Below are 13,941 nucleotides of genomic sequence, written 5' to 3' on the forward strand. Positions count from 1 at the left end.
AAAAAAAAAAAAAAAAAAGAAGAAACACAACTTTAAGTCATTCTAGGAACAAGAGAGACGCAGGGCACAGTGTCTGGACACACAGGCCTTGGGTCATGCAGGTGGGGTTCACGTGGCGCCCCCACAGCCCACCCTGGGGCCAGGCCCTCTTGCCGGTGGGCCAGTGGTGTAGCCAGCGGCCACAAGGCTTCCAGGGGCTCACGTCTGTGAGAGCACGCGAGGCCTGGGTTGCCCGGCAGGCAGTCACGGGGAGCTGCTGTCACGCCGAAAGCATGGCCCTGGGCACCGCACCCCGGTAGCTGAGGAACGAGCCTCCAGGAGGGTGCCAGGGTCTTAGGAACTTCCTGGGCCGCTGTCCCCGAGACGCTGAGGGGAGGACGAAGGTGTTCTCAGAGCCACTGTGCTCCAGAAAAAGGGCAATGCCCCAGGACTCCAATCCTTGTTTGAATAATAATCTAGAAACGTTTTGCTAAACTCCGCTGAGGTAAGCGTTTCATATGCTCCCCTCAAACTGGACTCCGTGAGCTCTTTCTCAGGGGCAGGGCTCTTGAGCAGCCCGTGCCATGGTCTCAGCAGCACAGGTACACACACCTGTGCACCAAGGCGGGTGCGCACACAGACTCTCACCCTTCCCTGGCCTGTCATTCAATCAGAACCGTATGTGAAGAACACCCTGGACGCAACAATGATTAAGGGTACCCTCACTTCTGTGATCCACGTGGTGCTGTCAGAGACAGAGGCTGCAGTTGGCCACATTTCAGGTACATGATTACGAGACTGTCCCAGGCAGGCAGCGCGGTGGCGGGAATACAAGCCACAGAGCCCGGAATTCTAGATGTGGCAGGAAGGCTGGCACTCGTGTGCAGGGGACCCAGAATGGCCACGGGGCCAGAGCAGCTGGGCAAGGAGGGCTGGCGTGCTGAGCGCAGGCCACAGGGCCCAGGGAGAGATGATGGAGAGGGAGGGGGTGGGGAACGCACAAAGCAGCTGCTAAAGCCTGGAGAGGGAGCAAAGGCAAAGGGGGGAGCTCCGAGAACACGTTCTCTTAATTTGGGAAGAGCTAAAAAGTGATCAATGTTATCTTCTTCAAACTCAGGAACTGAGTTTCGCATCAAGTCCTCTGGCAAAGAAGAGCACTAAAAGTAACCGCCAGCTGTCCTGACACAACAATGCTCTCTCCCGTGCTTTCTTTTTTCCTCCCAAAGGCCGCCCGGCTCCTGCCCCGGAGTCTCTCCCCGCCCCGGCCCCCAACACCCTAACGGGCTCGCTGTAACTGCGGAGCTCCGCGTGGGCCTGGGCCTTGCTGAGGGCTGTGTCCAGCAGCCCGGCGTGGCTCCTGGTACAAGGGGGCCGGTCGGTGAAAGTATATAGCGAACTGAACTGGGTTTAGCTTTCAAAGGCTCTCTCTTTCTTCCCACTGAGCAACAGCAAAAACCTTCCCTTACCTCATCACATCCTACCTAGAGCTCAGAGATCTGTTATTTCTATGCAGAACTCAATTTTTTCCCTGTTGGCGGCCATCGGGAGAGTGGCCACCTGGGGAAGGGTGGGGCTTACAGGAGGTGGAGGCTCTGGAAAGAAACAGGAAGGAACTTTCTAGGGAAGAGAAATGCTCTATATAGACTGGGGTGCTGCTTACACAGGTGTAGACATCTGCCATGACTCAAACCATACACCTAGATCTGTGCATTTTACATGTAAGTATACCTTAATATTTAAAAACAAAAACCCAACAACCTCCCTGTCCCGTCCCAGCCCAGAGGTGAATTCGGTCGGGGAGTCCTGGATCCAGGGTCGTTCCGAGGTCGGCCTGGGAGGAGATGCCGTCCCAGAGGACAAAGCTGCCACCAAAGCAGCCCCCCGGTGGCGCTACTTCCCCTCTACCCGCTCCTTGGTGAGATTCGCTCTCAGCAGTGGGCTGGGGGAGGGGTGGGTATGAAGCCCAGGCTGGTGAGGGAGAGGAGGGTATGAGGACGAGAGACGGGGCTCGCCACAGAGCGTGGGGCTGGGGTCTGATCCGAGGCCAGGGCAGCTTCCAAGGAAGAAATGAAGGCACAACACACAACTGCCCACATTCACTCAGGCAGGCCAGAGCTTTCTCACTCGGCTATTTTGAAAGCATTTTCGTAGGAATGTTTTCTTTTGGTGTATTCTACTGAAGCCCTGCAAATAAAGTAGGGCTGTCATCAGATGCTGGTAGCAGAAGAATCACCAAAAATATTGAGATGTTTTCTAAGACAGATCACAGGCCTGGTTTCCACTCGTGAGCTATTTCAGAACAAAGGAGCCATCTCGTTAAATTCCTGCTTTGCTTTCTTCCACGTATATTTTGCCCAATATGAAGTGTACGCTGTGCACAACAAATGCTGTCTCCCACTCTGCAGCACTTTAGAGTCACGTCCAGCAGGGCTGTGTCGGACAGAGCACACGCGCTGCTGGACATGACACAGAGCATCTCATTAACCCACATGCACAGCTCGCCGCCTGGGAGTGCCACAGGCAAACCCTAAGGAGAGGAGTTAATGTAGTTCAGGCGGGCGTGGAGCCGGCAGGAGGGACAGCAGCTCCAGGCGGAGCGAAGGGAGAGGGGGGCGCAGGGCGGGTCACCAGGTGCACAAGCTGTTCTCCTCCAGACACAGGGGGCGGGACGCACAACCGCACGAGGACTGACGGATGGTGGGCAAGCTACGAACAATGAGCGCCACTCTGATGCGACCCTTCCTGTATTTTTTTTTGAAAACCGCTGCCAAGACTTTTTTTTGATTGACAAACGGATGTTTTTAAAAACTTATCTGTCAGAAAGAACTATTTTGGTCAAGACAATTTTCAGGGTAATTCACCAGTCACCAGCTTTAGTTTTTGTTTTTTCTCTCCTTAACTCTTTCAGATTTTATCCACCAAGAACTCTCCAAATGATACCAATAATTACCTCGTCCCAAAATCAATGTACAGGACCCTAAAACTGCTAGATGGGAGCTGCTAGGCAAAATGAACAAAAATAAGTTATCTTACCTCACCAAAAGCACCTCTTCCGATTACTTTAATTATTTCGAAGTCTTCTCGATGAAGTTGCATTTCCTTCACCAGTTGTGTAAATGGTTTAGCTACAAATTAAAAAAAGTAAAATTAACAACTTACTCTAATAACCTGACAATAGATAAAAATTTAATTGATTGGGGCATTCCATTAAGTTATACTTTCTTTAGGAAAAAACTTTACTTTTTAAATGAATGAATACTTTTTAAGACACTTACTATCTGTAAAGTCATTAACATTTGGAAAAGTCGGTATTTATGCCAAATTAACGTGGATGTTCATACTGGCACCTGTACTTCAATATCTGTTATAACAAATACCATCACAACAAAGATCCCCTGGAAAAATCATGAAAGCTGAGTTCTCCCAGCTGGGCACCCGTCTGTTCTGCAGGGCGGCACAGGCACCGGCTCACCAAGTCCGTGAGCTCTGGGCACCACGTGCCAGCTCTCAGGGCCACAGGGCAGCTGTGGGGGGGACGACACAAGGCGTTCTCCACGACAACGGGCAACCACCCTTGAGAGACACGCGGAGCCCTGACAGTAACGGGGACAGGGCTGGGAGCCGCACTCCACACCGCTCCCACGAGGTCCACACACACGTTCTTGAGATTCATTCCGTGACCATCCACATTTTAGGAAGAAGAAAACTGAGCCAACTTTCTGTGGAAAGTGGACTGGGTTGGGCAGTGTCTTCCCGAAACCTGTGAATGCGACCTGATTTGGAAGCGGGGTCTCTGCAGATGTCATCAAGTTAGGATGAAGTCACAAACAGGAATGGGGTGGGCTCTAAATCCAGCATGACTGGCGTCTGCATAAAGATAAGAGATCTGGACCAGAGACATAGAGAGGGGAAAAGTCACGTGAAGATGGAGGCACAGATTCGAGTGATTCAGTTACAAGCAAGGAACGCCAAAAACTGCTGCCACCACCAAAGGCTGAAAGAGACAGGGACAGACTCTCCCCAGAGCCTTCAGAAGGAGCATGGCCCTGCTGACATGTTGACTCTGGACTTCCGGCCTCGAGAACTGTGAGAGAGAAGAAAAATCTCTGCGACCTTTCGCCCCCAGTTGGTGTTAATTAGCCACAGCACCCACGACCAGAAGCCCCGTGCTGTGAGACTCCAGAAGCAGCACCCGAGCGCTGACCACCCGCCCTCGGTCTAGCAGCCGCTCCATTACATCTCCTACACCTTCTCCTCTTTTCACCTTCAGATCTAAATCCCTATGTTTATGCCAACTTTTATTTGTTCTCTACAGATCTTTTTCAAATCCTCCACGATTACAGCTTCGCAACATTCCCATGGCGGGGGGCGGAGGGAATGGGCAAAATGTACCAGGGCTCTTTCTGTGTTGTTTCTTATAACTACACGTGCATCTACAATTATCTCCCCCCAAACCTGCAATCTGGTATTTTCTGGGCTTCTAACTGAGCTCCATATTATGAATCTAACTCCAAATTTTTTTCTCCTTAAATAGTTGCTTGGTACCACCAAGGTTTGACCACCATGGTTCACTGATCCAAGGAACAAAAGCCAGAGCACCAGAAGGTTCTTGGTGCCTATTAATAGGCACCAAGAACGGTAAATACCCACTGGCACAGAGATTAGGGAACAGAACACACAGGCCCTGAATTATTTAGGGTGGGGTGGGTAGTGGGGAGCCAGGCTAAAGAAAACCCTTGAGCTAGAACTTAAAGGTCACCTATGGTTCATCTTTCTTCCAAATATCACCTAAAATATCCATTCCCAAAAATCCTCATGGAAATACACACTTTAAACAGCCACTGAAGATCACAACCTCTCTTGGCATCTTCTGGGGGAACCAAATGGTACCTTCCATTTTACTGTGAAGAAAAACATCCCAACAAATCACCACCAGGACTGCGAGTCTGGGAAGGAGATGATGCCACTCCGCTCCCCTGTGAAGGACGCATGCCACAATCACACTTGGTGTACACTGCCGAAACACTCGCTCTGGCAGGGGTTCAACACAGCATTCTGGACTCTTCTACAAAAACCCCAAAGACTCACAAAACCTGCTGGCCAGTGTTTTAAACGTGCAAATCAAACAGCAATTTCCATGGAAATCAAAGAAAATTCCACCCATAATTGTGCCATGAACCACTTTAACTTCACATGTTCCCATTCCTGCCCCTGACCGTAGACACGGTCAATGTTTATATAGCTATTTTTGTGTATTCTTTTTTTATCTCATTTCTTACATTTTTCATGTTTCTATACCACTCAACTAACATTTTAACAGTTGCATAATATTTCACTAAGTTGACACACCAACAATTTATAATTGTGTCTACTGAATGGAGAGGTTAAATGTTTTTTTAAATTATTTTCTTATGGTGAATAAATCTGCAATGAACTTTTCATGCACACAGATTTTTTTTACTATTTTAACTTAATTTTGAGGATGCAACTCCAAGACTCTCCAAAGGGCACTAACATTCTATCTGGTTCCTAACCTGCCTTCCAAGCTGCATCTCCTGAGTCACACCCCCCTCACAGCCACACACTGACATCTCATCTTCCTTTGAAATCAGCAGTTCTTTGATGCCTGGCGACGCCGTGTTCTCCCACATCCGGCTGTGCCCTGTGATGTTAATTATCCATTCATGACACTTGCTCATTAATCATGTCTTGATGTTTTTTAATCAACTGTGTAAGCGCTTTACTTTGGCTCTGTCACACGTAACAGCTGTAGACACTATTCCTCCATTCTGTTGCCTCTTTTCATCTGAACTATGCTATTTTTATTTTATAGCGATTAATACTTCCAATAAAAGTATCATTTTTAATAAATTCAAATTCATTTTTCCTTTGTCATTTTCTTATTAAGGCTTAGAAAGTTATGATCGTTAACAATCTGACAGTCAATCCTATTTTTGGCCAATGGCTTTTTAAAATAGTCAACCCATTATTCATCTGCTGTTTAGAGTATGCTGGAGCACGGTGTGAAGTGTTTATCTTAATTTCTAGTGGTAGCGATCTGTGTGTATGTAAGTGGTCCAACGATACGCTATCCAGTTCTGTTTACTCCTGCCCTACTTGGCAGGAGGAGGCCCAGGGAAAAGCCCTGGCTTCCTTCCATTCAGGAGAGTCAAGTCCTAAGCGGGGCGCCTGGTCGCCACGCCGTCTTAGCAGAGTCATCTGCTCCTCTGTGACTACACTGTCTTATACCTAAAATAGGCAGAAAGTCCCCCCTCCCACCTCAGTGAAGTCTGAGGCAGAGAAGCGTGAAGTCCCTTGTGGCGGATGAGACATGGCTAGCTCTCTCTTCATCTTTTCTTTCCACATCAATTGTCTTACTTTATGTTCCTCTTACTCTTTTCATAGAACCTGTTTCTGTTGCTTATGCATTTTACACAGCCCTGTACAATTTCCCTGAAATGCATGAACACGGATTTATCAGGGCCAGTCTGATAAACGGGGGAAGAACTATGGAAACACCCCAAATGAAAGCTTGGAAAGATAAAGAAACTAAGAGTCAAGCAACAGGAAATCAACTATGTGAACAAAACCTAATGTTTAAAAACAGAGGGCACTAAAAAGGATCCAGAAGGAAAGCATTATTTTCGAAAAATATTAAATATTTTCAAACAGTTCTGAGGACACAGTAAAAATATTGCAGTGCTATGTAAAAATTATTAAGACTGCATTAGCTAGAACCAGAGTAGAAAATTAAATCACAGCAGCAGACCACCCTGCGAACCACACAAGTACTCCGAGGCCATGAAATCATTCTGACAGGAGGGACTAATAAGAAAGACGGAAGGACTTACGCCCGTGAAAAGGAGAAAGAGTGACATTTCAAATGGGGTGTCAATCAGTGCCAACACAAATACATGGTGACCCCACCATCCAGACTGAGCAGAGTCAACAGACAGAAACCACACCAGTTATTTGAAGAAAATGTAACAGAAAGGACTGTTAACTAGGTAACCAAAAAAGTCGAAAGGGGGTATTTCCCTGGTGGTCCAGTGGTTAAGACTTTGCCTTCCAATGCAGGGACTGAGGGTTCGATCCCTGGTCGACCCCCGGTCAGGGAGCTAGGATCCCACATGCCCGGTGGGCAAAAGACCAAAACATAAAACAGAAGCAATACTGTAAGACATTCAATAAAGACTTTAAAAAAAAAAGTTAAAAGGGAGCGCTGGATTATCATGAGACAGCAGGTGCAGGAAGCAAATGCTAGGCTTAGGATCGGGGAACCAAAGGCAGAAGCTGGGATTTGTGAAACCTGGGCCAAGGGCCCCGCCCAGCTGAAACTCCGAGGCTCGGCTGCTGCTGCGTTTACTGGGGTCTCTAAGCACAAAGGGGCCCTAAGGGCTGGGACCCGGGGAGCTGAGAGGGGCACTCGCCAGCTGATGCTGGGGTCTCTCCAAGGGCGGGAAAATGCCCAAACCGGGACCAGCGGCCCACTACCAGAAGACGCTTCCTGCCAGGAGAAGGCTGGCTGCTAAGGTGCCACAGAGGAGGGAAGCTGGCAGGAAGCTGCAAGGCCCGCCCACCACCTCCCTCTAGCGCCTCCTTTAGGCAGAGCCCAACGGGAACAGGGGTCGGAGCCCAAACTGGGTGACGCTGGGGTAAGGAGGACGTATGTGCGGGGACAGGAGATTGTTACACACAGAAGGATTGATCACATCAGTAAACAGGTTCAGGATAATGGGGGCCAGCTTCCTCACTGTCAGAAAAGGGAGTTACGAAAAAGGGAGAACAGACCCTACAACACTGGATTAGAAGTGGAGGCATCAGCGTGAGCTCGTGGTTTTCAGTATGTGGATGCAGAAAAGATGCAGACATAAATGGGTGTGTACACACATACGGAAGCCCTAGCTCTGCCTCTGGAGAGGGCCAGGAGGCGGCAACAGCCCAGCAGCAAGAAGCATCACTAGTGACAGATCTTGATTTCTAAATACCATTCTCCAGCTAAGGGACCAGGACACCTCCATCAAGTCCAGAGGTGGGTCAGGAAAGAGCAGGTGAGCCTGGAACATCTTCTTGTGCCCGAAAATAAGAAAGCGCTCAAAGAATGGGAGTGAATCACAATAAATATGGATAGTCACAGATTATCCAGCCCACTGAATAAAACAAAATAAGGAGTACACACTGATATTAAATAAATCAATGTTAAAATATCTGATGAGAGGGGGCTTCCCTGGTGGCGCAGTGGTTGCGCGTCCGCCTGCCGATGCAGGGGAACCAGGTTCGCGCCCCGGTCTGGGAGAATCCCACATGCCGCGGAGCGGCTGGGCCTGTGAGCCACGGCCGCTGGGCCTGCGCGTCCAGAGCCTGTGCTCCACAACGGGAGAGGCCACAACAGAGGGAGACCCGCATACCACAAAAAAAAAAAAAAAAAAAAAAAAATCTGATGAGAAATGGGACATTTACATAGCTTCAAAGTACATCCAAACGAAATACTTGCTACTCAAACAGAGGAAACACTGCCTTCGCAGTGCAGTCTGGCAGACACTACCTAAACCAAGCAATCAGAGTGATGCGATCAGGGTGAGACTGTGTGCCACCCTAAAGGACGCAATGAGAAAAACACAGCGTCACCTCTGTGATTTTCCTGGCAAAGTTATAAAAGCTGAATTTAATCATGAGGAAACGGGAGGAAAACCTAAACTGAAGAGACAGTCTACAAAATGACTGGCCCGCGACGGTTTCAGTCATGAAAGTCAGGAGAGGCTAGAGTCCCCACAGAAGGGAGAGGAAGACAGCGCGGAAGTCAAGTGAGCGTTGGTTCTCAGGCTCCTCTGCTATAAGAGAACGGCAGACTGGGGCTGGGTGATCCCTTGCTAGCTCTGTGTCAATGTCATATTCCTGACTTGGGGCTAGAGACCAGCCGGGGCTGCAGGAAATACACGCCAAACTTTCAGCGGGGAGGGGGACCATGCAGGCAACTTACTCTCAGTTCCTTGAGGCACTTCTTTATACTGTTATTTGTAAGTTTGAAACTGTTTCCAAAAAAGTTTTTAACCTCTTTTTTTTTTTTTTTTTTTTTTTGCGGTACGCGGGCCTCTCACCGTTGCGGCCTCTCCCGTTGCGGAGCACAGGCTCCGGACGCGCAGGCCCAGCGGCCATGGCTCACAGGCCCAGACGCTCCGCGGCATGTGGGATCTTCCCGGACCGGGGCACGAACCCGCGTCCCCTGCATCGGCAGGCGGACTCTCAACCACTGCGCCACCAGAGAAGCCCAACCTCTTTTTAAAGTTCATCTGTTGCTATTTGGAAAGCAGGCCATGAGGGCAAGCACGGAAGGAGAGCTGGGGGACGCCGCTTCCCACAGGAGGTAAGCGGGGCTCGGGGTGTCAGGCCTGGAGCCCCGAGGAGGCCGCATCTGGTTTCCCTCTGGAGACGCAGTTGCCTGCGACGTGCCTGAAGCAAGAGGAGACTCCAGGATGACTGCTGGGTTTCCAGCCTGGGCAACTTGATGAGTGGGTGCCACTTAGCCATGTGGAAAGACCCAGGGATGATCGGGCGGGGGGGGTGGGGGGGGAGTGGTGATGGAGACACTTCCCAGTTGCTGCTGCAGAGCCAGAGACAGAGAACAGACCAAACTGATTTTTCTCACAAGATTCTACCGCTGTTTCACGTTTTCAAAAAAGTATCCCTTCGGAACAGCCAGCTGACCTGGGGGTGGGTGGGAGGGGAGAACCAGCCTCTGTGGCTAGGAAACTGGAGCTAGAGCTTACTGGGAGGAAGCAGGGCAGTAGCACCTGAAAAGCATAAATGCTGCTCCACTAAGCCTAGAGCTTGCAATGCTCCTCAGAATACAAAATGTTATCAGCAAAATTTTATGAATTGTATCCACTGGGGTGCAACACAGCTTGTCACTCACTCTTAAAACATTCAGGATGCAAAGCAAAACCAAAACGCCATTAGGGATTCATTTTGAGTATCATTTATATTAAGATTAGAAGACAGACATTATGGATAGCCTGAAGAAAACAGATCAGCTGTAATGCTTAAAATAATGTTTGCTTTTCATGGTGATAATGAACTGGTAGATTTTGAAGTAAGACAACATCACTATTCTAAATTTTAGAAAGAGTAAAATGACCTCTCCTTCCCATGCCCTCAACAAAAAGCTGCCGAGTCAGCAAACACTGACTGGGCCCCCAAGTGCGCCAGCACCAGGACACTACGCTGAGGACCGACGGGCGCTGCCGCCCTCCGGCTCAGAGAAGCGAGCGCAGGCCGACTGGCTGGCCCTGCGGGGCTCTGCGCTCCAGCGACTGCTGGGGGTGAAACCCACTCGGAGTCCTGCACCACACACACCCTGAGCTGCAGCTGCAGCCTCAGACCATTCCCCAAGCCCCCATGCCCATCCCCGTCCCTCCGATGCAGACCATCATCGCTCCCCTGCTCCTGCAGCTGGTCTCCTGCACCCACTCGCCGCGCTCCACCCCTCTGGCCCCACGGCGCCATCTCCTCCAAGACTAGCACAATCCCATCACGCCCCTGCGGACGATCCCTCAACAGTTTTGTATGGCTCTTCGACAGCATCTAAATGCTCACAGAGCTTGCTGCGTGTCTGGGTCCTGCCTGCCTCCCCCGCCCCGCATCGGCCCTGTGCTCCCCTCAATCCCACCACACCCGATTTTCAGCTATTCAGGCCCTCGCTCAACCCTGGGTGGGATACCCCCCCGCCCCCATCTCCCCCACCAGCTGCTACTGTCCTGGGGTCCCCGGCTCCAGCCAGGTGACTGGGTCAGGAGCCTGCTAGCCTTCTAATAAGTGAGCCTCGCACGTGTATCTGCTCGCTGCCATCTTCCCCCCTGGACTGGAGGGCCCAGGAAGGCACGGTCTACCTCCCCCTGGTTAACCGCTGCCCTGCAAGCCCTGACACAAACAGGGAACACAAAAGGGAACGCAGTAAGCACAGCTGACTCAACAACCATTCTCAACCACCAGTCATCAGGACAGGTTACTTTCTCCACTGGGAGGGCTTTTATTTTTTTCTAAGGTAAGAATATGTTCAAAAACTTGGGTTATTTTCCACCAAAAAAAGACTGAATAAAGCTTTAGCCCTTAGATAGCTAAACTTTAATTAGGAGAAAAATTTTCCTAATCTCTTCATTCTTCTACAACCCAAGATTGTCCCCTATAAAACTTCTCTTGATGCCCTAAAAGGCAATGAATCAATTAACCAATCAAGGGCAACCACCGGCAAATATGAGGTCCCAAATGCAAGGGAAAACTGGGAGCCCAGTGTCCCCTTTAAACAGGAAAAAGCTTTGCCAGGAAGGACAGGGTGGAGGGAGGATCTCCAGCTGAAACTGACTGAAAACAGTTGTGAAATGAGAAACTGCCCCCCCTCTCCGCCCCCCCCACCTTTGGTTTGTTTATCAAGAGAGGAAATCAGATCAGACAGGCTGGAAGGAGTGCCAGGGAGGGGCCACGTCAGGAAAGAGGACCGTGTCACAGGGCAGCAGCCCGAGGGCAGCGGGAAGCCCGCCCAGCCCCGCCTGGCCTCTTCCGGCCGCGCCCCACCCCCCCCACCCCCCCACCCCCGGGACCCTGGCGTCACCCAGCCTCTCTCCTGACATGGCCTCAGCCCCTTGGCAATCACACATGGAGAACTGGAAACGGTCTTCCAGATTATCCAGTCCAAACCGTACATTTACTAATGAGGAAATGGGAGCCCAAGGGCCAAATGACATGCAGAGGACACGAGGGGCAGCTCTCCTCTCTCCTGAGTAAACAGCAGCTCCGATCCCGGGAAGTTCCCCCGGCCCCCCCACGATGGAGACCCTCTGCTGCCTGTACCAACTACCCCCCACCCCCCGCTGGCCGGGTACAGTGCCGGGCAGCTCTGCAAGGCGTCTCGTGTAGGGGAGGAAAGGCCGGCACAGCACCCCAAGAACCCGGGAGTGTGGCCGCAGGCAGGACAATAAAGCACACAGACATGAACTCAGCCCCTGCTGGGCACCCACAGCATGAACTCCCCACGGGCCCAGGAGTACAGGGCAAGGGCCAGGTCCTGATCCAGCACGTGGCAGGAAAAGCAAGCACTCTTCCACCAGCCCCAGCTTTGAAGGAGTTCATAGTTGCAAAGTGGCCTGAAATCTGCTCTCACAGTTCAGATCGCTGATACACCTATGGAAGAATAACACCTACCATAAAATTTTTGAAAAATGTGCTTAAATTACATTAAATGGGTTTTACTTGTTTTAATAACTAAGATTCTTTGTTAAATGACAGAATACGATCCTTCATAGGGAGCCCGTCACAAATCCTTCTCAATATGAATCAGTTTGAGAAAAGCTGAATCTTCCAAGAAGCCCTATTAATTCCCAAATAAAGTTCTCCAAGTACGAACTCTTCCACATAAGCTGATAATCAGGAACTATAATGCTGTGAAGTGAACAAACACTGATTTTAACTTAATGCAATTTAAGATCTTAGAGGACTGAAAAGGAAGCCCTTATATGTATACGTATACCTGATTCACTTTGTTATAAAGCAGAAACTAACACACCATTGTAAAGCAATTATACTCCAATAAAGATGTTAAAAAAGAAAGAAAGAAAAGGAAGCCCTTTAATACTGTGACTCAGAAGACAAGTAAGGTTCAGATGGAGTCAGTGAAAATCTGAGAAGCTGGGGTGGGGAACGGGTGAGGAGGCTGTACTGAGTCAACAGTAAACCAGGAAAAATCTCACTCCAACAGCCTGCTGTCATGTGCAGGCGGTTAACCCTCCTAGACCCCGCTCGGGGGCCGACCCAGGGGTCAGTCACGTGTTCCTGCATCTTCGCCGCCACTCCATAGCTGATCGATTGCTCTTCTCAGTCCCTTTTCATTTGGTCCATCTTGCTTTGTCTTTACTGAAATAAAACCCTACTGCCTCACTACCGGGTATCACTTAGAACTGTCTGCCTTCCTGCCTGAGAGTGGCACGTCCCACTTGAAGCCTCCGATCAAGGAGGTAGTGACCCAGAGACAGCGGGTCTCCCCCACGAGCTGCCGTGGCACTGCCCTTTGGGATTCCTTTGTCAAAGCAAAGAACCTGTGTAAAGTGAGCGACCTTCACAGCACACATCTCTTTTCTAAAGCCAATTCCCGGGGCTTCCCTGGCGGCGCAGTGGTTACGAATCCGCCTGCCAATGCAGGGGACAACGGGTTCAATCCCTGGTCCGGGAAGATCCCACAAGCCGTGGAACAACTAAGCCTGTGCGCCACAACTACTGAGCCTGAGCTCTAGAGCCCGCGAGCTGCAACAAGAGAAGCCACCGCAGTGAGAAGCTCGCTCGCCACAACTAGAGAAAGCCCGAACGCAGCAACGAAGACCCGATGCAGCCAAAATAACAATAATAACAATAATAAATAATAATAATAAAAGAAAGCCAACTCCCTTGCTAATGTGAATACAAATATATGTTTTGTTAAAAACAAAACAAAACAAAACAGGGCTTCCCTGGTGGCGCAGTGGTTACGAATCCGCCTGTCAATGCAGGGGACACGGGTTCGAGCCCTGGTCCGGGAAGATCCCACATGCCGCGGAGCAACTAAGCCCGTGCACAACTACTGAGCCTGCGCTCTAGAGCCCGCGAGCCACAACTACTGAGCCCACGTGCCACAACTACTGAAGCCCGTGTGCCTAGAGCCCATGCTCCGCAAGAAGAGAAGCCACTGCAACGAGAAGCCCGTGCACCGCAACGAAGAGTAGCCCCCGCTTGACACAGCTAGAGAAAAGCCCACGTGCAGCAACGAAGACGCAACGCAGCCAAAAATAAAAGAAAATAAAAATTAAAAAAAACAAACAGGGCTTCCCTGGTGGCGCAGTGGTTGCGCGTCCGCCTGCCGATGCAGGGGAACCGGGTTCGCGCCCCGGTCTGGGAGGATCCCACATGCCGCGGAGCGGCTGGGCCCGTGAGCCATGGCCG

General features: G+C 50.4%; 1 protein-coding gene across 1 annotated transcript in view; it reads right to left on the reverse strand.

Moving 5' to 3' along the window:
- Positions 1-13,941, reverse strand: part of LOC114485608 (serine/threonine-protein kinase MRCK beta-like) — a 22,251-nt gene that overhangs the window by 7,888 nt on the left and 422 nt on the right. The window contains exon 2 of the mRNA XM_028487391.2: positions 3,013-3,104. Coding sequence (XP_028343192.1) covers positions 3,013-3,075 — 63 coding nt within the window. The 5' untranslated portion in view covers positions 3,076-3,104. The remainder of the gene's footprint in view (positions 1-3,012; positions 3,105-13,941) is intronic.

Source organism: Physeter macrocephalus, unplaced genomic scaffold, assembly GCF_002837175.3.
Source record: "Physeter macrocephalus isolate SW-GA unplaced genomic scaffold, ASM283717v5 random_1822, whole genome shotgun sequence".
Classification (NCBI taxonomy): domain Eukaryota; kingdom Metazoa; phylum Chordata; class Mammalia; order Artiodactyla; family Physeteridae; genus Physeter; species Physeter macrocephalus.